Source organism: Hippoglossus hippoglossus, chromosome 14 (assembly GCF_009819705.1).
Source record: "Hippoglossus hippoglossus isolate fHipHip1 chromosome 14, fHipHip1.pri, whole genome shotgun sequence".
Taxonomy (NCBI): Eukaryota; Metazoa; Chordata; class Actinopteri; order Pleuronectiformes; family Pleuronectidae; genus Hippoglossus; species Hippoglossus hippoglossus.
In genome coordinates this window covers 18,854,513-18,879,451 of record NC_047164.1, presented here as the reverse complement: position 1 = coordinate 18,879,451, position 24,939 = coordinate 18,854,513, and the positions used below count along the sequence as shown (strand labels likewise).

Genomic DNA, 24,939 nt, shown 5'->3' with positions numbered 1-24,939 from the left:
GTATGTAGGGGGTTGATTTATAGAAAACAAAAATATGATGGCCCATAACGTGATCTTGAGTTAAAAAAAAGTGTCTAAAAGCTTTGATTATAGGAAAGCGTGAAGGCAACACGCAACGCAGTCATGGCTAGTTGAATCCACTAGATGGCGATAGATGACGATAGATGACCACGCAATGAGAAAACTCGGGGCTCGTGGGCTGAAAAACGAAGTGGGAGGTGACGTGAACCAAACATTTGTGCACACTGCTTCTCTTCATATTTCATCCAGCGGAGCGCATGGATCCGGGCTTCAGGTCCACTGGCTGCCGCCGTCCTGGATGCTGCAGACTCAGGCAGGAGCTCGTAGCTGCCGCGTCCCTTCGTGTGATTGTATCGCTTGTTTAAAACCACTGCGACAGTGATTTGAGCAGACGGGACATTACAGCAGCAGCAGGAGCGGTGCTTTGGTGCTCGGAGTGCCCGCTCAGGCAGGCAGGCAAGCGGCAGGCAGCAGGCAGGAGAGATGGAGCGGTGGAAAGGCAGAGTGGCCCTGGTGACCGGAGCCTCGGTGGGAATTGGAGCGGCTACAGCCCGGGCACTGGTCCAGCAAGGCATGAGGGTCGTCGGCTGTGCCAGGAACGTCGACAAAATAGAGGTGGGTGATTTAGTTGAGTGTCGTTGGCCGTTAAGTGTTTCCGACACGCATAGGAGAAGCTAGCTTTACGACATCAAAACTAGCCCCCTAACCTTAACCGCTAGCTAACGTTAGCTTCACAACTTCAGCTAGGAAGCCCCAGTGGTGGACAGTAGCAAGTCAAGTAACCTATTTAATTCAAGAAGAGGAGCTTCATTCATTTGAATAGTGTTAAGAATAAAACTAAATGAACTAATGTTACATTAGGCAATAACTAAACCGTGTGTAAACAGTGGGCTCGCCAGAGGTGTAAACCAAAGCTAAATCACGACAAGCTAGTGTTTACAACTTTACAGGGACGTAATTGTATTGTAGCTTGATGGCCCACTTAACTTATGTGATGTCTCACAGTGCCCCTGTACCATAAAGCACCACTGATGCTCCCCCTGCAGATCCTGTCACTACATATCCCACAAACCCTTGCTCTTTATTCATGTCTGTTTGCTGTTGGGGAGGGGAAAACCTGTTTCTTAAGGTTGACCTGCTCCAGAGAGGTCAGAGGTCAGCAGACCATCAGAGCCTGTCAGAGGTTCAGCGTCTGTGTTAAATGACCCTTAAAACAAGCATGATACCTGCTAACAACTGACCATTGTGCGGGACAGACAAATAGTAGGTCATCATCTCAAAGCCCTAATTCACCCACTGCCAGTCTTTAGTAATAAACTTGTTCTGGTAGCGTCAAGTTTCCTCACTACACTTTCTGGTCAGTGGACGTATCAACCAATAACCTTAATAAAATAAAACATCCTGCATACAGTTCCTAATTGTGTATTGTATGTATCTTCTAAAGATCAATTACCAACAATCCGAGCTGTTTAATTTCCTATGAACACACTGTTCCACTGATAATCTCCTTTATTTTCACACCTCGATTTTGAGCCACACTATTCATCTCTGCTCGAGGTTTGGGATAAACATGATCCGATACACATATCACATTGAGGTCATTGCTCTGTTAGTCGTGTCACAGAGATCTTAAGACACACCCTCTGTGATAAGGAAAGACAAGTCAGAACATTATTCAGGTCCCGCTCTCATCATGAAATTTGTTATCTGTGTTTTGAACTCAGGGAATTTTTTAGGGAGTTTAACCAAAAAATGAATTAATTATGAAGGCCAACATGGGAGGCTGATTTTCAAAATAGTCGCAGTTGTTTTAATTCAACTCCTGTGACACACATTCTGGCACAAAGACTTTGGTGATGAATATCTTAGAGCAGGTGACAGTGGCCCCACCCCACTAACTCTTGTCTAACCATAAGCCATAAGGCACTGCACCTTGCTTATCTTGTCAGCCAGTAATCAAGCCTTACTCTCCTCACTCCACAGATATCTTAGCTTCTTGCTGTATGTCGTCCGGTGTGTTTTTCATAAAGCAGAGTTCAGCATGCCTTGCATTGTTCACATCATTGTCATATTTGAATATTTAGGTGTTGTACAGAGTGTCATCTACTGCGAGTCATAAAACACAGTGGCATTATACAGTAGCAGTCACATAAATAATCCCTCTGATGTAGTTAGATTTGAGTTTATGTAATTAAGTTTATTTAATTAATCTGAATTGTAACTTGTTATAATTAATTGTAACTAAGCTGGTAGAGATCTAGGCTAAAGAGATGAATAAGGTACTGTACATCTTACTGTTCTTCACCGTTAATGTGAAGAGCTGTGGTGAAGGCAGCTCCTTCCAGTTCAGTCAGCTTTTAACCGGGGGCCATCAATGTGATATTGTGTTGCATATAAACTTGATGACCTCTGATATTCCAGTGTCAAGCTGTTTACAAAAGACCGACACAAGCAAGGGACAGGATTTAGTTAGAATAGTTTGTCATCATGTGCCAATCTTTTCTCTCCATAGTGCATTGTTCTGTTCTATAGCTAGAGCTATTTTCATTATTAATTAATCTGACAGTTATGTAATGTCCAATATGAGTGAAAAATACCCACCTAAGCTTCCCAAAGCACGAGATATGACTTCAAATGTGTTGTAGTCCTCATACTGAAAAAATGTTGCATCCTCTGAATTTTTAATAGAAAAAGGTCTGAAACAGTTTGGCGATCATCATAGTTGTTACTGTTTTTTTTTTTTTACTCAATCAACAAATCAATTTCCAGTCTGCAGTAAGGTAGTTGCAATACGGACAAACAGGCGTGTACTGCACGTTACTTCTAAGTGAATATTTTTCTCATGTTTCAATAATGTCTTGTTTTTGACATGCAAGCATTTCCCCCACCTTGGCTACACACACACACACACACACACACATACACACATACACACACTCATGCCCATACATGCATACAGTGAGTGTGAATTGCGCAATAGAAAACCTCCCTCCATTCATACTCTGGTCACATGGTCCCTCCTGTCAATAGTTAACTGCCACAGCTTGTGTCAGCCCTCTTATATTACTTGTGCAAGACAACAACAAGGTCATAACATTTAAAATCTTTATGGTGCCTTTTTTTTAATATGTCTGTCAGCATTAACGTGATTGCAGCTCAGCCAGAGCAGTCTCAATTATTCTTAAATATGGATTACAATACATGAAACCAAGCTTCCATAAACTGAATATTTGGCCGAATGACTGGAAGATGTGAGGTTGTATAGACTGACAGATTTCTGCTCTCTCCACGAGGGACTGTACAAGACTTTTAGAGAGATGTCTGTGTGAGTTGAGGGACAAAGCCAGTATTGTGCCCTCTCTGCTATGTAAACTGGGTTCTTGCTGTAGTTGTGCCAAACCTGGCATGCTGCTAGTGGGGGATGCAAGTGTCTATCACCAAGTAATTGTTCTTGACTTCCATATTGGTGTTCATTTCTTTACTTGAGGAGATTAAAAGTTTTTTTATGGACATTTTTTACAGCAGTATTTTAACCTCAACGTAGACCAGATAAAATGATGGCCAAATGTATTTAAATGTATTAGGTTTTTGTCTGTAAACAAACCATGGAGAGAGGGGGAGTGGAGAGTTGTGGCAGCAGTATTGTTTTGCTGTCTCTGTGAGACTATGCACTAGGCAGTGGGGGAGCAGCAAGCTGGAGGGCGACGTGTGGTCACCATGGGCTCTGAGCAGGAATGGAAGCAACAGGACACATCCAAGTAGCAGCAACACAGCTTCTCATTAATGCTTGTGAAAGTGTGTTGAGGAGGGCCACCATAAAAGTGGAGACGTGTCCAAAGACTATACGCATGTTGTTTGTGAGACTGCTTCCATATTAGAAGGCTTGTCCTGAGCTCACATCTGACTCAGAGGAAGAAGAGGACAGCTAGTTACTGACTGAATAGACCTCTAAGGCCCTCCAGCCCACATAGCCCATATCTGTGGTTTGGATGTACCTGCTTACCAAGCACAATATGATGCAGTAGTAAATACACAGTTATGGGAGAATGAACTCTTGTTGCTAATTCCCACAAATCAAACTAGAAAGGCACCTAGGAGGGTTTATTCCTCCACCTTATCCAGATAATCCTCAATATTGGATTATTTTACATCAAGATCCTAACATTGTTTACTGAGAAGTTGTTGAAAATACCCAAAAAGGCCTTATCTTGCCATGTTAAGTAAAATTACTTTAAAAAAATCATTTTTCTGCCCCTTAAAATCAAAGACGTTTAATTATAAACACGTGAACAGGTTTCAAATATGAAAATAAAATAAAAGTATTTATAAAAAACGAGAATCAGTGGAGAAAATAAAAAATCAATAAAACGTCAAACATCATAAATATTTGACAATTAAATATTGCACAATAGCAGATGAAATCAAGGTATCAAACTCCACTTGAAATGAAAGCCAGGGAGAGGAGGTGAGTCTTAAGCAGTGATATAAACGTGACTCAGGTCTAAACAGGTTAAGATGTTCCAGAGATTAGAGGCAGCCTCTGGATCTGGATCTGCACAAAAATGCCAAGGGCTCTTCACCCTGCAGTTACCATTCACCAAGTTTGATGCAAATTGCTTCAGTACTTTTGTGTAATCCTGCTGTCGATTAAACAAACCAACAACCAGATTTATGTGACATAACATAAATCTGGTTTGAACATAACCTCCATGGCAAAAGAAATAATGTATTTTTTAAAAGAAAAAAATACTTGCTTTAAAACTTTTTATAGTCTACTTGTTGTATGAATCTCCCATAACTGGTTTGCTTATGAGTTTTAGTTGTCATATCTCATGCCTACAGTCTCTAATGTAAGATAAGCCTGTTGCAATTGTTTCTGCAGAGGCAAAGGGTGGGATGGGGTGGGGTCTGTCACATAGTCGATGATTCAAATGATTGCCTGTGCATCTAGAAAGTATAGTTTTTAGTTCCTGTTTCTGCAAAATAATCCAAACCCAACTCATCACACTCGTTAGAAACAAGTCACAAATCAATGAACATGGCTTTTTATCAGGGCCTGAAGGACGGGCCACAAAACCGGAGACGTTGCGCTTTACTGGTTAATGAAATAATTTATCAACCGTTATGTACTGTGTAGGATTTCTCTGTAGTCACACTTGTTACTCTGACTGAATGCAGAAACGGCATCTCCATCTAGATAACAAATCTGTTTGTACTGCAAGTCCATTTAAGATTGATACAGTGAAACTGAATTACCTTGGTGCTTTGAGGCTTCGCACTGTACAGACATCTGTCAAAATGTAAAAGCATTGGCTGCTACAATTTTAGATCAGATAAAATAGGCAAACAGAATTACTTTTTCGTGCTCAACCGTTTGTGGTTGGCATACACTGAGCTTGTGTTAGTATTCTTACTGCTTTTTTCAATGCTGACCAAATAATGTAATGTCTCAATATTTTGCTGAGAATACAAGGAGTATAAAGTTGCTTTCAGACATGCACTGAACTCTGGATGATCAACAGGGGCCATATGTGAGAATGCAAACATCTGAGTCAGTTGCTGCAGAGTTTCTCCTTCCAGCCCCCTAGTCAAATTCCTGGATAATGCCAGAGTGTCCAGGTTCAAAACAAAAATAATACAAATATCTTGGAATGAAAAAGAGGTGTGATAAACATAGTAGATGCCGATGAAGATGTCAACTTGGAAAGACAACAAGATCCGAGAGCTTTCAGTGTTTCGGACTGTATATGTTACATCCTGCCTCTGCATGCTGCTCCACCTCTCGCCTAAACGCTCTGGAGATCTGCGTTATTGTGTAAGCTTCTGACTGGAGAATCTCCTGCTGTGTTCTTCATATGTGAAAGGCAAACTCCGGAGAAAGTGCGGAGGTTCATGTTTGAAAATGGCTTAAGTAACGGACTGATGATTTTGGCCTTTTTAGATCAAATTCAGTTTTGCAAAGCTTCCAATCTATTTGAAATTATACCCACAAAATGCATAGTCGGCTACTATGCATTTTGTGGCTACTTCCATACTTCTATACGTTTTAGTTTTGAAACGTGTTTCTTTTGCTACTTTTATACGTGGAATCCGCACTATTCCAGCGCTTTCCTGCGCCTAAAACAGAGACTTTTGGAAAGGCATCTGGCCTCATTTTTGTTTGAAAACTTCAGGGATGCATTCATCCGCATTCACTTCCTGATTGGCTCTTATCAAGTCACGACTCGACTACCAGGGGTGAAGGCAGAACGTTGTAAACGCTTTGTGTCAGTAACGGTTCCCCCTCATCGTCAGTCCAAGAGAAGAAATCCTTGGTCTTACATTTCACTATTGCTGTTAAGTATTTTCTGTAACTAAGCGACAAATAGACAATCTGATTCCTGTTTTATGGGCAAAAAATGCCCATCTGTTCAGCTTTTATTTTAGTATTAAAGCTTTTAAAACTTTAATTAGCATGGATATAGTCTCTCTCTGCCTGTTTAAAGACTTTGACACAATTGACCAACACATTATTCAAGTGGGCTAATAGGCCCTATCCAACAGGCTCCTGGCTGATTGGCTGCCTGTGAATGCAGCTCTGCATAAAGCAGAATCCTCTACACTTCTCAGCCAGCCTAAGCATGTATTCTTTGAGCGCGTAAATCCTAAATTAAAACTCAAAGCCCTCGGCAGGTGAGCCAGGAGGTCAATTTCAGACCACGGTTGACCAGCTTTGATTTGGTGCCCATTCTGAAGGAGCCAAGAAATGCTCAGTCATGCTTCAAAAGCTGAGGTGACACAACAAAAGTCAATCAGCGTCCCGCTGTCTCCGCCGCCTCCTCTGGGTTGTGTCTGTACACGTTGAAACACAGTGAATAGATTTCACCCCAGAAAGGATTTGAAGTGGGTCAGGTCAGACAGTTTTACTCTCTTTGTCTCATTCCCTCTTCATCACTTTGTGCCCTGATTCTTCTTTTTATATTTTGTGTCTATTTCCTTCTAATCATTAAAATGTATTGATAGGTGTGATGTGTAAATGCACAGTTAGATCGTTGTTTAAACATATCCCCAAAACTACGTAAGCATTGCAAAATCGCCTTTGCATATTAAATATAGTCTCTATGAATAGTTCAATCACTAGGTTTTAAGATTGTTCCTTTTGGTGTGTCAGCATTGCTGTCTGCTCCTGTGCAGTTATTTGACTTCCCATGACAATTCTCCTGGACTCAGAGAGTTGCCTCATGGCCCCTTCAGCTCTCAAGCTTCTGTCTTACCCATGCAGAAAGCTTTTCCACTGAGCTGTGAGCTGACAGAGGCTCTAACTGATAATCCATCATGTGTCCATGGATTCTGCTCCCGAGAGAAGAAACATTCACACCAACACAACACATAACAACATTTCCATTTCTTAAGCTGGAGAGAAATATCCGATGCAGGTTATGCGGGCGACCCGTGCTGACAAAGGGGGGAAATGCGATGAACGTTTTTAGAAAACCTTCAAATTGCTTTCACTTACAACTGGGCTCCATAACCAGCTCCCACAGGAGTAGTGGCTGAGTCTGCCTTTTCAGTCATTGTCCCATATGATAAGAGCCCTAAAGTATGGATTTATTTAGGAATGCGTGTGAGAAAAAGGTTATTGATCAAAGTTATTGATTAAAGATAATTAATAGTTTACAACTATAACAAAACTCAACTGATTCAAATTGAATGTAGCTCTTGAGCCTCAAATTAAATGGTGTCCTGTGGAGGGCCCTTGTAAACAAAGGTTATATTTACATTCACTGCCCCTCAGCAAATCACACTGTTTGTATCCTGTACGTCTGACAGACATGTTGAGTGCATTCTTTATTAATGTATTAAATATATGTTCTGTGAATTATCGATATGATTAAAAATGTATAGCACAGATTTATGAATCAAGAGTAGGTGATGCTATTGCTGATGAGAAGCCATTTTATTTTACCGTAACAGTCCCACAAGACCAGCCTCAACAGTAAATTTCCAATTTAATATTCAGCTTTTCCATATTGGCAGGCTTTTTACTTTAGTATACCTGAATGAGTAAGTACCATAGTTCAGACTAATGGATTAATACGCCCTGTAAGAGTCTATGGAATCGGATATTAAGATTGTGTTTGTAGTCTCAACTCAAAATCTGGTGAGATAATCTTCTCTGAAACTCAATAGCAAAAATGTTTTTAAATGTGTATCTCTGCAGCACTACATTGTTACCAGTACTACATTTATATAAAAAATACAAACATTTAGATCTGTTACATTTTTCAGTGCTCACAATAAATAACTCAAGTCTGGAGTATTTTTAATCACCCATTGATTAATGATGCTGGATCAACTGGGTCTTAATACAATTACCAGTCTGATTTGACTAGACGGCTCTGTGACCCCTATGAGCCACTCTCCCTGCACCACCACAGTGCTGTCCTCTCTGTGCCTATCTTTAACATTTACTGGCATTGACATCCACTCTCCGGGCCTCCTGCTCTGATAGGTAGGGTGTTTCCTGTCCTCTTCTGTCACACACTTGCTGAAAAGCTCCTCTCTGTGTGTATTTGAGGGAGGCTTATTGTACAATGGAAGAAGATGTCATGGAACTGCTATGTGCAACTGTTGCAGCAGGCTGGCACTTGTAACGTGCTTATTCATGATATTAGCATGCAATTACCTTATGTGGCAGCAGTGTAGTGCATACAGTCATGCAGATACAGCTCAGGAGCTCCAGTTAATGTTCACATCAAACATCAGAAGACCTGCGGCTGTTTTCAGAGCAAAGCACAACCCTACCCAGTATTTCTTTGGTGTTTCTCAGTGGGTGTATGTTGTAGCAGTGACAGCAGAGTGAGAAAGAAAGGATTCTATGAATCTACAGCACAAAGACAACTTGAGTTCACCAAGTTCAATATTACCATTCGGCATTGGGGGGGCTGGCAAGAGAAAATGCTAATTTTATAGTTTTTGGCTTTGACATCAGCCAAATTGGATTTGTTGCCGGGTGTTTGTTTGATATTGGAAACATTTTATGGCCACTCTGAGCTCACACTCTTTAGGCCCAACCCAGGCTGGCCCGGATTGAAAGGGTTTAATTTTTGGACTATGTCAGATCACCGCTGTCTCCATGCCTCTCTCCCATGTCTGTTTTTGTTGTCTGCTCAGGGTTTAAGTTATCACAAACGCAGCATGCATTACAATGCGGTATCAGAGTCGGCCTTGGGCTTTTGCAGTGAGAGCAAAAGTTGTGGTAACGATCGCCAGCATCAGGGGCAGGGAAAAAAAAGTCTCACATGAGCAAGAGGAGGCACATGATTCGTCAAGAGGGAAACTTCATCCCTCAGCATGTTTCAACTACAAACAACAGAAATTGAGTCATTTTTTTTAATCATCTGACGGCCATGTGAATCCAGGAATAAAGGCTGCTCTCTGTAGAAATGTCATCCTTTCACAGTTTCTTCTCTTATTTAGAATAAATCTCTGCCTCTGGATTTGATCACTTTGTTTGTCGGGAAAAAAATCTGACTGCACTGGTTACACCGGTCTGTTACACAGCACCTGGCTGCCTGCTCTCTGTCTACGCTGTCATGGTTATAAAAGCCTTCTCATTTAAACCAGATACTCATACCAAACATCTGCTGTCGTTGACTCATCACCCAGCAGCACTGTGTTAGGATTTAAACTTATTTATGCCTCCACAGTTGCTGATACTCGTGACATTATTTCAGAGTGCTGATATAGGTTTTCCAAACTGACCCATGTTTATGCAATGCCTGGAACTCTCCAGAAAAGCCTAAGTCTGTCAATGAGTGTAGTTTCTAACAAAGAGTGTAATAAATGTTCTTATCGCCCTGACTTGATTAGATTACCCACTGGGAAGTGCTGTAAAACCGCCCTGTTCAACCTTTAGACCTCTTATAGTGGCCGTCTTTCATTGTACGAAGACGAGATAATTGCAAAACCATCCTTTCCACCCTGCTGCAATCAGCCTGATGTCTCCTTTGACCCCCACACTCGGCATGACTGATCAAAAACTTGGAAAGAGTTTATTTTTATTGTCACACAGCAGTAGTATAGCTGGATAATGAGTGGAATAAAGAATCACAACTGGATGTGTTCCTCAGACACCCTGTTCTCAGGAGGGAAAAAACACTAAATGGAGGGTACATTTAATTAAATACTGGCACTAAATTAGTCACATGTGAGTTTATCTATTCGGTGGATTTTTCCATGAAGCTCTACTTGTAAGACCGTCCTGTGCTATCGTTCTCCTACAAAAATCCTACTGAAGTCTGAATGATCCAGTTTTTAATGCTGTATGTATGCTTAAGCTCTTATTTTCTCTCTCCCTCCTTTTCACTATTTTGGCTGCCAACCCCTCCCCATCCTCCCCCTTTTCCTCCCTCCTTTTCCACACTTTGTGTGATCACTGGACAACAGTCTCGGTAATGAGGATGAAAATTCATTATGACAGGAAAAACAGTTTTGTGTGTCACAGGTACTTCAGAGACAGGACAGGAAGGATGAAGAGGGAAGGGGTTAGTGACTGATTTACATCTTTTGATTTAATTTTTTTTAACCACCCACCCAACAGTCTTTTCAGAGAATAAGAGGAGACACAGCTTCCCTTAAACACAAGCCCACCGTTGTGTGGAAGAACTCCACAGTCAACCTGAGACTAATATCATTTCTCTGCTAATAGCTTTTGCCTTGTGCTATCGATCGGCTCCTCTCATGAAGCTTGTCTGCCCTCAGCACTTTGGCATCTTTTATTTTTATCTCTTTCCTCCTCTCCAGTGAGTTGTTTTGCTGGTGCATTTACACCAGTTCCAAGTGAGTGGGTGAATGATTGAACATGGCGCGGGATAGTGATGCCCCTTGCATTGTAGACCTTATATAACAGCCCCCCTGCAGGGGTTAGAGGCCTTTAATGTCACTATGTAGGCATGTACATATATGACTGAGTGCTGTGTGGGTATATGTACACCCATTACTGTGACATGTACAGGCTTTATGACCTGTTGTAACACTATTTGTCTTCTGAGCTGTAAGAGTTTTTGTGTTTCAACATTGGTCTTATCAAGACTGTCTGAGTAATTGCAAATAGTGATTTTTGTTTGAGGTCTGTGTATCTGCAATCTTTCATAAGCACACAAGACCAAACCATATAAAAATAAGTGATAATACAGGTGATGTTAAAATAGGTTTGTGCATGTAAAATGTTTTTTAATGTGGACGAATGTAGAAAAATCTAGACACAAGGTAGTTCAGAACGTGAATGTTGCTTTTAGAGGAAAATGGTTGCATGGTCTATTTTGGTTTATTGGATTCCGATGTTGCATTTGATTGATTTAGAAGTGCACCTTCAATTCACCCTGCCCACAAACATGGCATCAGTTTATTTTGAAAGTCTGCTTAGCCACATGTGTGCCTTTGACAACCATAATAATTTATCTAACAGGTTTATTAATACTTTTAAAGGTTGTGAACATGCAAAACCTTTTCTATATATTTTTTTTAGTTTTGAATGAGCTGTACGTAGAATCAATTCGCGAACAATGCAATTGCTGCACTTTTCAGAGTGGTTGTTTATCTGTGGGACTGCAGTGCCATGTCTGTAGGCACAGCCCATCTGAGGGCTGGAACTGACCACAGCAGTAAAGCTGGTGCCAGAACACACACTCTCTCACACACATCTACACACATTCACAGCCTGCTACTTCCTGTAGTTGGACCAAGATCACAGCCTGTTTGCCCTGCTGCTCCCACTTAAGTGTAATTCTCTCCCAGGAACAAAAGATGGGCCTTGCTTCCCCTTTACGTTAACCTCCTTTCTGAATAAAGAAGAGCCTCTCCACTCATGAGCCTGAAATCTCCTTCCCGCCTGAAAGCCTTTCCCTCCAGACAAGTGTATGTAAGAGCCACAGTCTAAAGACAGCTCAGATACTTTGCATTAGAGGCGTTACTGCAGCTGAACTGCACCAGGCTCACAACTTCACCTTTCTACAATGTGGTCAAAATAGTCAGTTTTAGTCTTTACAGATGAGACGAGTGTTTTCAGTGATGTTGTATTTTGACAGATTTACTCGTGTAATGCTTCCCCTCTGGATAATCCGAGTTAAACGGTTTAGAGGAAGAGCAGGGAAATCTACACACTCCTAAGTGTGAGATAGGGTGCATCAACTCTATTACGCCTTCTGTTAGAAAACAGCCAGAGTGATCCCTTTATCCAATTTCATCCTGATTATAAAAAGCAGGCTTCACAAGTATACTTAGTATCTTCAAGGAGCCGCTGCAGTGGCTGCTGCGAACTGCGACTTTAGTGCAGATCATGTGATGATGTCCCACTTTCTGCCTATGTTTTCTTAATTTACATTCTGGACGTAAGTAGCCTTGTAATTTCAGGTATCAGATCGTGCTGCCTCTTCTCTGGCTTTAGTTTTATACCTGACAGTGAGCGGTAAACATGGACTTCCTATCTTCACAATTTATATTTTATCTATATTATATATATTGTTAATTGTTTGAATCTGTAATAATGGAGGAGTGGTTTAAACATCCAGTCTCCGACGCTCCAGGTGACACAAGTATGGATGCAAACTTCACGAAAACAAGTCTAAATGTTTCAAATCAGTTGTGCAGGGTGCAGAGGCAGGATGTAACGTATAAATTCTGCTGCGGAGATCACGCGTGTTTGATTAGCAAACGTTTGACATGTATTGGACCGCTTTTAAATGTTTGCGTCAGTTGTGTTAATGGCATCATCACGCCCACTCTGTCATGAATCTCCTGCTGTGTTATCACGTGGGCCCATTCGGACATTCTCTGGATTTTGTACTGGGGGGCTGGCCAAAGAAACTCCAGAGAATGTCTAGAGCCTCTCACTCGGACATTGGTGCTCTCACATACTGCCCCTCTGGAGAATGTCAACAGATTTTCGAGAGTTCAGTGCATGTCTGAAAGCTAAAGATGCTTTAAAGCTGGATATATCTGAATGAAACTGCATGCTCATGTATTAAATAAAACCAAGATAACAAATATGCCTGCATTAGAAATGTAATCCTCTCGGCTCCACACCCGCACAGAGCGTTACAGTGCTGCACATCATCTCTGTCTGTCACCAGCCCCGCCCTTATTATCCATGCCCCTGCTGTCTGACCGGCACCCAGAATGAGACATCAGGTGACTGGTGCAGCTGTGCCTAGCGAAGGAGGGGGGTTGATGATGTGTGTCAGTTAGTATCAAACCTCACAGTGGTGGACAGCCAGCTGACCTGTTTGGAGCGTAGCCTGCCCGGCCCGCTGCAGGCTCAGGCGAGCTGTATCCTCAAGAAAGAGGCAGCAGCGCAAAGCTCCTCTTTCAGTCATGATTTGGATTTTGGTAGAAATTTTATTTAAATGCTTTTTATTATCAGGGAAAGAAACATAATAAGGCAGGTGTGGTTTTGTCTGCACTAGTGTCAAATCTTGCCCTCTCAATGTGGCGTTGATCTTATGGCTGCACACTCTCTCTGCCTTCTCAGCGTCGGAGTCGGTAGGGTGCAGGGTGGAACCCTTATCTTAGTTATGATGCTGCAGGTTAATTATTTCTAGCTCTTAGCCAACCGTGTCTCAGTCCTGTAAATCAATATATGGCATTTTACAGTTTTAAAAAAAAAGAAAGTTTTTTATTCTTTCACTCTGATACAGGGTTTAAATTCGGGTCTGATTTTGTGTTTTGCAGAAGCTGGCAGCAGAATGTCAGAGTGCAGGCTACAGTGGCACACTGATCCCCTACAAGTGTGACCTGTCCAACGAGGAGGAGATCCTGTCCATGTTTTCAGCAATAAAGACGCTGCACAAAGGCGTGGACGTATGCATCAACAACGCTGGACTGGCCCACAGCGAGCCGCTGCTCAGCGGAAAGACAGAGGGCTGGAGGAACATGATCGATGTGGGTTGATCACGGACACACAAATATTAATGCCAAGGCAGTAACAAGCTGAAATGAAAACTTTTAATTGTAATGGGTATAATTATGTGTATGTTTTGTAGATTTTGTTATGGTTACTCTGATGGAGTGAGGGGAACTCTTGTGTTTGTAGAGTTAAGAGTAAACACATTCATGTTTGTATATGTACACACACACACACACACACACACACACTAATCCTGATGCCCCCCCCCCAGAGGCAGTTTCAGTGGAGGCCCTGACAGAGCAGAGGCCCACTATTGAAAGAAGCCCAATTTATCTTGTTGGAACTTTACTTTCTGATTCATTGAGCTCTTGACCACCGAAGACCCCCTGCTCTAAAGCCTCTGTCTCCAGAGTCCTGCATTTGTAACGCTCGTCCATCTGTTGTCATGGCACCCCACATAAATCTGTACTGGAGTGTATTTTTAGCTTGCGTTTAATCTGTACCCTGACCTTGTTTAGTCACCTCCCTATCTTCCCACCACGTTGGCTTTAAACCTACCATCTATGAGTATCACTACAATAGCAGATTAGAGACCACAACCTGGACATGACCAGCAGGTTCAGATGATCTAACACACTGACCCAGTGAGCAGCACTCAGCTACACTGCTAGTGTTATTACATGACATTCAAAACATTTAATTTAACGATACAACAGGTTTCTGCAAATGATACATGAAGTTTCTGTCTTTGCCTTCTCTGCAGGTGAATGTCTTGGCCTTGTCTATCTGCACCCGTGAGGCATACAAATCAATGAAGGAAAGGAATGTGGATGATGGCCACATCATTAATATTAACAGGTAAGATATGCATCTTCTAATCTCAGGAATGTAAAGATCAATATGGAAATTCTTCTGCCAGTTTGTTCAAGGGGATTTTAATCAGTTAAAGTTTCAATGTGGAAGATTGAGGTGAAAGGGAACTATTGAATATAAGATAATCCTAGTGATTTTTTCACTTGTGTGTAATCACCTACATTTTACAAGCCCTATATATTTAAATACTTTATATTTACATCAGGAGCGGGTCCTCTCGACAGAGGTCGCAATGTTTTTTACAGTAGCCCAGACTGGACAAACTAAACACCTTTTTGAGTCTTTGACAATTGAAGGCTTCTCCACTAGACTCCACCACTAGATGTCACTAAATTCTACACACTGATCCTTTACGTAAAGTCAACTGTGAGCCCCACCTGACCCCTGGTGGTGGAAGTCAGCTAATATTGACCTCTTTTATTATTGTAATGCTACTAAGACACTTTATTAATATTTAACCATAAAGAAGAGGAATTGAACATAACATGACAAGTAAATCAGACGCTATAGAGTTTAAAGATTCATTCATTTAATTTGGACTTGAATCAAATGTTTCTAATTAAATCCTGTCCGTCTCTTCTGTCTTCTATAGTATGAGTGGACACCGAGTGGTGCCAAGTGCTGACGTGCATTTCTACAGTGCAACTAAATATGCTGTGACTGCTCTGACTGAGGGGATACGACAAGAGCTCAGAGAAGCAAATACACACATCAGAGCCACAGTAAGTTAGTTGTCACCCCCAGTGTGCAGATCCTTCTCTCCTCACTGGATCACTTAAATCACTCCGTACAGTTGGTTCACACCTCATGCATGTTCCTCCTCTACAGTGTATATCTCCTGGAATAGTGGAGACTGAGTTTGCCTTCCGGCACCATGACAGTGATCCAGAGAAAGCAGCTGCAGTGTACGAGAGTATCAAAGTAAGAGCCAACAGATGTATTTCAATAAAGTGAAAATAACAGGAGCGCTGCAGCATCAATAATACTCTTGTCTCCACTTCTCAGTGTTTGAAAGCAGAAGACATAGCCAGCGCGGTCACATTTGTCCTCAGTGCCCCTCCTCACGTCCAGGTATCTCCTTCTCTCTCTTTATCTTGCTTTTATATCATCAAGTACACGGTTTGGCTTCAATATTGATCTCCCTTGTTCTTGTCCTTGTCCTTAGATTGGAGACATGCAGATGAGGCCGGTCGAACAGGTGTCGTAGCAGTCAAACAGGAAGCTGCAGGTGGAGTGGACACACAGCAGCCATTATGACCCCTTAGCGACCTCTGCTGGGCAAGGGAGGGAGGGGGGATAAAACAAATCAACTACAGCTGTTTTGGATCTGCTCGGATGTGGTTGAGGAGGACTGGAGCCTTAAGGAGGCTGTGCGAGGAAATGAAGGGCGTAGACTTTGCAAACCACTACGAAAATACTACTGAACGCAGCAACCTAGTGTTTTATGAATTGCGGAGCCCGGTCCTGAACCGGGCTGACTCCAGACTACAGTAGGAACAGATGACAACGGAGAGTGCCGCTGCTGTGCTACATGGTCATCTGCGTGACCATCACTTCAGAGGGAAGACTATGCCATTGATTGCACATGTTTTTTTTGTTTTTGTTGTTTGTTTTCGTAGGTCATATGACATATCCTTTTGAAATGAAATGGAAAGAGTTTAAGTTGAAGTTTAAGTATAATTGCCATTAATAAGTTTTATAAATATTTTAACTTTTGATCATAAATAGATGTGGTCTCATACTCACTAAATATAGACAATGCTATGTCCTGTACTCCTGTAACTAACCATGAACTGACTTGCATCCTGCCACCTGTAGTCACCATAAGTTTTCACAAACACATTCACTTACCTTTCTATCCAGTTTTCAGCCCTGTACAAGGAATCGGGAACGACCAATGCCATTGTCTTTTGAGTACATGGGTTTCGAATCCACCTTTTATTTGCCTGTGTAATTTCATTTCTTCTGCACTTTTGATTCATTTGTGGGGAGTTTTAACAAGTAAACACTGGCAACGTATGTAGGGGAGGAAGTTAACTCATTGCACATGTATACCCTTGAGATGTGTACCTTTCAATTTCTCATTAAATAAAAATGATTGCCCAGAAGTAAGTTATGTGTTGTGATGTGTTCACCAGACTGTAGGCATCAGCTTGTCATTGCAGAAATGCGACGATCTTTGGACTTTGTGACATGTTTTTATTACACAGCATGACATGAGAGTTGAATGACCCATGTAATCATCTGTTAAGCAGCAGCATAATCTCTTATCCGCGGTGCCCTGTTGCATTTGACCTAATAAATGAGTCAGCCACAATGAATTCTACAGTGCAATATGTTAAAAGGGAACTGGTTCATACAGCTGAAGCTTGGTATTGAACTATGGATTTTAAATATTGTCATTTTTATCATGTTATTAGCTAAAAATTAAGTACTGAATTCAATAACGGCCCCTGATCACAGATTTGTCGACATCTGCATTAATATATGTGTCCAAGAGATGGCACCCTCAGCAAAGTCAAGTCCACAAGAGACCAGTCAGGTTTGTGTATATGTCTTGAGTCCCCTCCTTTGTCCTTTGGAGCTCTCACGCCAGAGGAAATGCAGGCCAGATGTTGAGGATGCACTCAACAATAACAGATTCTAAACACGTATCTGTCCACAAAATTGTATAAACGAACAAAACGGTCACCAGAAGTTCAACAAAATCTCAAATTAAATTCACATGCTTACAAAAATGTCCATTTTAAATAATCTACATGCAGCAACATGTTTCCACAATCATGCAAATAGTTTCTGTGGCATAAATAGGCTTAATTCTTTACCAGAAGTTTGTTCAAGATTTAAGACTAATAGCAAAACACTTCCAGATGAAGTTAAACCTGCAGCTAATGGTGGCAATGTGAACATCATGAGGTATCAGAGGTTTGTCTGAATGTGAGGTTTTTCAGTTACAAGAGAGTTGGAGCTGATGACAGCTATGACTGGATATGCATCTTTTCCTCCCATCTCATTATACGGCTTTTTTGACTTCTCATCCAGGCTGTGTGGTGTGATCGAGAGCTTCAGTTTCTGTTGGATAAAATGAATCAATGACATTAACCCACAGCTTGATGTGGTAACACACTCGCATGAGTTTTAAATGCAGAGCCTTGAATGGAGAACAGGTTAATAGTACACGTAGGTCACCTGCATGAATGAGCCAGGCAGCACCCACAACGTGTGAACTGCACCCAGGGGAATCCAGATGATGGAGGCCATGGCAATGACCCACCCAACGCCCTGAGCCCAGGGAGGGAAGACGTAGTCCTCGTAGCGGGCTGGTTTGAATTGTAGGATGGAGAAAATGAGGAGGACCTGCAGAAAGAAACATTCAAAGTTCAGTAGTGACACTTTAGGATAGATCTCTAACTTGCATTTTGGGGAAAGTCCTGGTGGTCCTGCCTACTTACAGCGATCAGTGCAGGAGCAACTATCAGCCAGCACAGTCTGAAGAAGATACTTGCTCTCTTCCCGGTCATCTCTTCCAAGTTGTCTGAAAGTCGCTTCACACCTGCGATTGGGAAACTACTTTAGTAAAAACTTTCAGCTGTTAGCAGTCTGTTTTATGTTGTTGCTGATGGACTTTGTGGCATGGCAAGTCACATACTAAATTAAGGCTCAAAATTGATGAGATGCATCCATGTTTGGTTTAAAGTGTATCATCACATTAACTGACAACTAAAATTCGAATTAGAGCCGAACATCTTTTTCTTACCATAGCTCCAACAGATTGCTATAACCTCAAAGAATGCAAGAAACATGATGGACACGATCGCAGTGTAATGGTCCATCAGCTGAAAAACAAAGATTCCTACCTGGACACAGACAGAAACAGTGTTTAGGACAACAGGTGTGAGACTGAAGATCTTACAGTTTGGTTATAACTTGGTGAAACATCAACCAGTGATGAAGTAGAGTTTGTACCTGCATGACACAGGGAATTCCTAAAAGGCTGGCTGCACCACAGACAGCGAGAACAAACAGCTCCTTCCTCTTGAAAAATCCTATCAGCTGCTGATAGAATTGATCCATCAGACTGGTCACCATCACTTCAACCATCGCAAACTGACAACAAAAGAAATTAGAAGAAATTATAAGAAGTTATACGGAATCTCTCTAGGACAGCTCCAAATGATGGCATTTCCCTGACTGTACCTCACTGTCCAGTCCGAGGCAGAGCAGCATGAAGAAGAACAACACAGCCCAGAGCTGAGGCACAGGCATGTTGGCAAAGGCTTGTGGGTAAATGACAAAAACCAGTCCTGGACCTGGATACACAAGAAAATCAATATGGCAACGAAGACTAAAAACTAAATCATTAAGACACTTCTAAAGAACAAACTGTGACATGTAATAACAAAAAGCTGTGAGGGGAAAGATCAACATGTGCAGAATTAATCTGTTCACTATACACTCCTTGATGGAGACAATATAAACACACATGAAGAGCTAAAATACTCTGTACTGTTCATAAAGCTTTCATACTGCTACAGCAGTGTGTAATAATATATACAAATGATTAACAATACACACGTCATGTCAGCTCAAGCACTTGGACATTTCATGTACATCTTTAGTTAAAGAAATGTTTAAATAACTGAAAAATGTTCCAAGTAGTAGCCTTCATTTCAAGTGGCGTGTGAGATTGAGTTAAGCTGCTGTGCACTATCACCACCCACGTGTCATTCTCCAAAATCTGAAATCAGGTAAACAATATATTTCTATGTATTTGTCCTATACCTATCAATGCTTCAATAGAATTTGTTCATACGAGGCAACTTTGCTAAGTGTTTTTTATCCCCTAATCCAAACTGGTCTTACCACCATGATGCTAGTCAGTTGCACCAGAGTGGGGCACCTGTAGAGGGTCCCCCAGTACATAAAACCATAGAATTAACTCAAAATTGTCCTCAGAAATGTCCATGATATGCTCATGGACCCCCTCTTACAAAGTCTTGGACCATCGGGCACTCAACAGCTACCAGACCTCCACCAACTTCTCCTTAAATTCAATCAAGCGTCACCAAAATTCCCACACTCATAGAAATCAGTTCCCTATATATGCTTGATTTATTTCATCAGGATCCATGACTTATTCCCTGGAAAAAACTGTGAAAATGTGGAAAACACAATGGTCTGTTAAATCTTAAAGAAAAGGAAAAAACAAAAACAAATAATGGAACCAAATTTAATACGTTCTTCCCTGACCCATATCGTATCTTTCCACCAAGTTTTGCAATAATCAGCTCGGTTGTTTTTATGTAATCCTGCTTGTAATGAAACAAACTGACCAACAAACAGACAGGGGTAAAAAGATAAATTCCTTGGCTGAAGAAAAAGAAATACACTCTGAGTCTGGGACATGACACCTCCAGCATGTTGCTGAATCCATGAGGCTCCGACGAGAGGGTGACCAGTATCAAATTTTGAATTATGACTCATATTTAATTGCAGCTTGGTCACTTGACTCCTCTGTGAAAAATATCAAATACCTGCAACAAATACCAGGTGCACTGTCTCGCAAGAAAACAGATTTATAACCATTCACACCCTCACACGGGTAAAATATCTTATTTTACTGCAAGTAAATTAATTTAAATTATAAATAAAACACAAATATTACCCTGATACCCAGGTATAAAAATGGGCAAGTCTAATCAGAATTTATAATTGTGATGATTTGATATGAGACTATGGTTTTGTTCTCTTACCGTCCACAGCCAGATCGCTGACAGGAATGCCCTGAAGATAAGACATGTATCCAAAGGCAGAGAAAATGACGAAGCCTGCCAGGATACTGGTGAGGGAGTTGATGATGCATATAGTCAGGGTGTCCCTGTTGGGAAGAGAAGATGTTCTTTATATCACTTTCTACTTCTGCTGAGGGAAAAAGGATAAGAGGATTTCTGTCTTATTACTTCAGAATATTGTTGTTGAAGGAGTTGTAGCTGGACATGGCCAAGAGGGAGCCGAAACCAATCCCAATGGAGTTAAAGATCTGAGCTGCAGCGTTCACCCACACCTTCAACACAGAGGGGATGTTCATCCATAACTATTGATCATCACTGCCAAAACCTATCAACAATGCCTGTGTCAATGTTAACAAAATAAGAAGTTGGCTGACTACCCTCCTGTGTCAGTCAGGTCATCCAGAACCATTTATTTATGTATCTCCACCTCATGCACTCCTCTTGCTTCTTTCTTACCTCCACTGAGAGCAGCTTGTCCCATTTTGGCACAATGAAGAAGGTTATTCCATCTAATGCGCCAGGAAGCTGCACATTATTGATGAGCAGGGCAATCAGGATGACGTACGGGAACAGAGCCGTGAAGTACACCACCTACACACAGAAACAAACAAGGTAAGCGATTCACCATCAGTCCGTCAATCTCTCTCTTTGGCTCAGTCTATTCTCGCTCACTCCCTCACCTTGCCTGTTGATTTCACTCCCTTGAAGATACAAAGGTAAATGAGGATCCAAGACAGAATGAGGATGAGGAGAAGCTCCCAGCGTACCTCTCCTGCCTCCTCCACTCCATTAGTCTGCTCAAGCATCTTATTTCTTCAAAAAGAGAAGAGAGAAGTCTCCAAGATTATTACATTCTGCATTAATCCTGACATTATGCCTCATACCTGAGTAAAGTATAACAAAACGATGAGTCCAATTATTTTGTGATAAATTAGTCATTTTACTCTGATGGTCATTGGGTAGGGAAGTATTTATATGTGGTGAACCACAGGGTTCCATTTTGGGCCCGTTAATTTTTCTGCACTCTAATGGTTTCGGTTTTGTTCTTATCTCTCCACATTTGATCGCTGACAAATTTTTATCAACCAAACTTTTATATTCTGCCCTGCAAGTGTCTCTCACTCAGTTAACATCAACAATGGGCATTCATGGTCCCTAAAGGATGAATTCTCCAGACTTTGATCGTGAGCCTCTAACTTTTCCTCCACTAAGACCAACCCATTTATGGATTAGGGTGAAACATCATGCAACCTGGTGCAGATATCCCTGATCCGTGCTATTGACAGGTAAAAAAAATCTGGATTTGTCCAATACTTTCCAAATTCATGACTTTTATTTAGCACTGTTGAAAAAGCCTGCACGCCATTACCAAATATGTTATACAGCCATTGCTAATTTTCCACACCTCTGTTTCTCTCACATTGTATATGATATCATAAAATCACACACCTGGCACAACATATTGACCTATAAGCTTATACCAATAAACTGTAGTACTCACATGACGTGTGATCTCAAAGTGTATTCAATTGTTTCCTTTGTTTTGTCTTCTCGTGAAGCCCTTTGTAAATGTGATTTGAAATGTGCTTTGTAAATAAGGTTTACTTTTATTATTAAAAAAATATTGGATTATAGATTTATCCACTAACGGCAATTTAACAATTTCATGAGTACACCAATTTGAAAACGACAGGTTTCGCACCACTGTCTCAACAGGAAGCTGTTTGCAATGAACAGTGTTGGTTCTTTCAAAAAATCTTCAACATGCCATTACTGCATACTAGAAAGTAATTCCCAACTTCACCATTTATCTAAGAAGCAGAGCGGGTTTCTCCCACACAGTGAGACGTACTTGAAGAACTCCTGGCTGGCTGTGGAGGAGTAGCTGCTGTTGATGGCATGGTTGGTGCAGTTAGGTGTGTTCCAGGTGTTGTTGCAGCTCTGCCAGGGCAGAGGTGCCTGGAAGGAGTTGAAGAGATAGTAAAGAGCCCAGGTGATGACCACATTGTAGTAGGTGCACATTATGAAGGAGATTGCCACTGATGCCACACCCACGCCTGAGGACAGACAAAAATAATGTTAATATCATGTCTTTCACAGTCAGACAAATAGACATGTTTTACCTTTCAGTTATGCTACCTTTCAGCAGTGGGCAGACATAAGCCAGAGCAAGGACAGGCCCTCTCTTCGTGTACTGGCCCACAGTCAGCTCCATGTGGAGCAGAGGGATTCCCAACACCACCAGCATGAACAGGTATGGCACCAGAAAGGCACCTGACAGTAAAATAATGGTCAAATATCACATCAGTCAACTATTACATACATTGCTGGCAAAGGAGCTCCCGCTGGTACTGTTTTTATGGCATCATCTAATGTTTAACTTTTGTTAAAGTGATCCTGCTCCTGCGTTTCCCTTTTACCTGTGTTGGGTCATTTTTACTGTTTTACAATTATAAACCAATGTTCTTCCTCAACTGTACGTGCAGACTTTATCTGTTTAGTTTGAGCTTGTAAACTCGAATTACACACAAAGTTCACTGCAACTATTTTATAACTTGTGATCCAAATAATAGTTTGAAATTTTTTTTAACATAATCAGTACAAACAAATGCAGGGCTCACTAACAGCACATTATGTTAACCTGTGGAGAGGGTGGTCTTTTTTAAATAATTCTCACCTCCTCCACTCCTGTAGCAGAGATAGGGGAACCTCCACACGTTGCCAAGGCCCACAGCAGCGCCAATGCCGGCCAGAGTGAACTCTATCTGCCTGCTCCATGTCGGTCGGCTGAGGCGTTGATCCATGTTCTGCTCCCTGTGTCACCACTGTCGCTCATCGGGGCTCAAACTACATGGATGGTTGGCTAGAATTCAAGTAGCCCTGCGTGATATAACCTTCCTTTTTATTATCCTTAATGATTAGCTTAGCAAGACAGCCTACAGCAGGCCGTGGCACTGTGGCCCATAAAGGGGGGAAGATTTGTCTTACTTAACAGGTCAATCATCAGATACGTTGTTTTGAATATGAAATGTATTTTGAAAAGGCAATTTTCAACACAGTTATTCAGAGAGTAGTTAGTATCTATTAGCAGAAATTTAATATTTTCAGAAGTATGTTTTCATTAGTTTAACCTGAAAGGAAGAATCGTCCTGTTCAAACTCTTCATATCTACATTGAAGCAGGTTCGTATCCACAGAGCTGTTGCAGCGCCATGTTATCAGAGAGGCCCCGGGGCCCTGTACGAAGCTGGGTTTGCGCTTATCGGGGTAAATATCCATGGTCACTTGTGCTGAACAGCTAACCTGCTCCGGAGCAGGTTCAATTGGAGATAAGAGATTAAGCTGTATAAAAGCTCCGCCCACAAAGACCTAGTTTAATACTACGTCCCTATCTTTAAGAAGGTTTATCCTTCGAAGTTAAATATTTATTTGGAGTGGGGGATAGATAGTTTACAGATTTACCTAGTGACAGCCCCTATCCCTCCCTCCCCCCCTCTCTCTCTGAGACATGGTGCAGAGAAATAGGTCCATGTGTTTTTATTGACTAGTAATTGCAAACGTTTCCACCACAGTGTGTCCTCAGAGTCAATACAGACAGTATGTGTCAAACTTATAGAGTCTACATCATGTGACTAAGTAAAACGTGTCATCTCTCATCCAAGAGGCTTCTTCAGTTCAGTTCCACAGGTCTTGTAAGTAAAGAACAGATTCATATCTCGTGGCCCCAAGTTATTTATCTCTTTCCCACACGTGAAGTTCAGCTGGATCTCGAAAGAAATCCTGGGTATGTTGAACTCCCTTTGTAGTACAGACTCCAGGACGGACAAAAACACAACACTGGCATGAAAGAGGGCCTGCACGGACCACTAGATTTCACTAAATCCTAAACACTGGTCCTTTAATGGTTCAAGTAGCTATAACTCTTGTCGCTGGAAGTGAAAAGACTCCTTTTTAACAATAATTGTTTAGTAAGTGTGGAGATTCTGAATTTTGCATTGACAGTGCATACGAATTAAAAAAATTCTACAACATATTTTGCAAATACCATTATAGTTATATACATACATATACTTTATATATATCATATTATAATGATATTTGTCAAATATTGTCAAAGTATATATGGGTTAACAATAATTATCTATGGAGTTATAAAGCTCAAGTAAAGATAGACTTAATTAATCTTAACATTTCTAAATAATATAATTTTTACAAAAAATTATATTTTGAATTCTTATAGACCTACTTATAGACTTCACCTCTCTGCTCCTCTGTAACACCAAGATCTTTAGAATGCCGAGAATTCTAAATATCTTCACTGAAGACACAGGGAGACCGAGCTGTTTTTTTAACACTTTTAATGATCAGT

The 24,939-nt window shown here is 41.3% G+C and overlaps 2 protein-coding genes across 2 annotated transcripts; one reads left to right on the top strand and one right to left on the bottom strand.

The window, feature by feature from the left end:
• Window positions 1-175: 175 nt before the first annotated feature.
• dhrs11a (dehydrogenase/reductase (SDR family) member 11a) lies at window positions 176-16,883 on the top strand. Its single transcript, XM_034606104.1, has 7 exons — window positions 176-636; window positions 13,732-13,941; window positions 14,670-14,764; window positions 15,372-15,501; window positions 15,608-15,700; window positions 15,785-15,850; window positions 15,945-16,883. The coding sequence occupies exons 1-7, from the start codon at window positions 505-507 to the stop codon at window positions 15,984-15,986; spliced, it is 768 nt and encodes a 255-aa protein (XP_034461995.1). The 5' UTR covers window positions 176-504; the 3' UTR covers window positions 15,987-16,883.
• si:ch211-283g2.1 (sodium- and chloride-dependent GABA transporter ine) lies at window positions 16,423-23,417 on the bottom strand. Its single transcript, XM_034606073.1, has 13 exons — window positions 23,249-23,417; window positions 22,711-22,845; window positions 22,424-22,628; window positions 21,252-21,384; window positions 21,028-21,162; window positions 20,740-20,843; window positions 20,533-20,657; window positions 18,977-19,089; window positions 18,746-18,886; window positions 18,537-18,636; window positions 18,232-18,332; window positions 17,969-18,136; window positions 16,423-17,851 (listed from the first exon to the last, which is right to left on the bottom strand). Exons 1-13 carry the CDS (start codon window positions 23,373-23,375, stop codon window positions 17,699-17,701), a joined length of 1,740 nt encoding a protein of 579 aa, XP_034461964.1. The 5' UTR covers window positions 23,376-23,417; the 3' UTR covers window positions 16,423-17,698.
• Window positions 23,418-24,939: the final 1,522 nt, after the last annotated feature.

Coding starts and splice junctions, on each gene's coding strand:
- dhrs11a (XM_034606104.1), top strand. CDS start 505: ATGGAGCGGTGGAAAGGCAGAGTGGCCCTGGTGACCGGAGCCTCGGTG. Junction 637..13,731: donor GGAACGTCGACAAAATAGAG/GTGGGTGATTTA, acceptor TGTGTTTTGCAG/AAGCTGGCAGCAGAATGTCA. Junction 15,502..15,607: donor ATACACACATCAGAGCCACA/GTAAGTTAGTTG, acceptor CCTCCTCTACAG/TGTATATCTCCTGGAATAGT.
- si:ch211-283g2.1 (XM_034606073.1), bottom strand. CDS start 23,375: ATGGATCAACGCCTCAGCCGACCGACATGGAGCAGGCAGATAGAGTTC. Junction 21,163..21,251: donor GAGTGAAATCAACAGGCAAG/GTGAGGGAGTGA, acceptor TTCTGTGTGTAG/GTGGTGTACTTCACGGCTCT. Junction 18,887..18,976: donor GCCTCGGACTGGACAGTGAG/GTACAGTCAGGG, acceptor TTTTGTTGTCAG/TTTGCGATGGTTGAAGTGAT.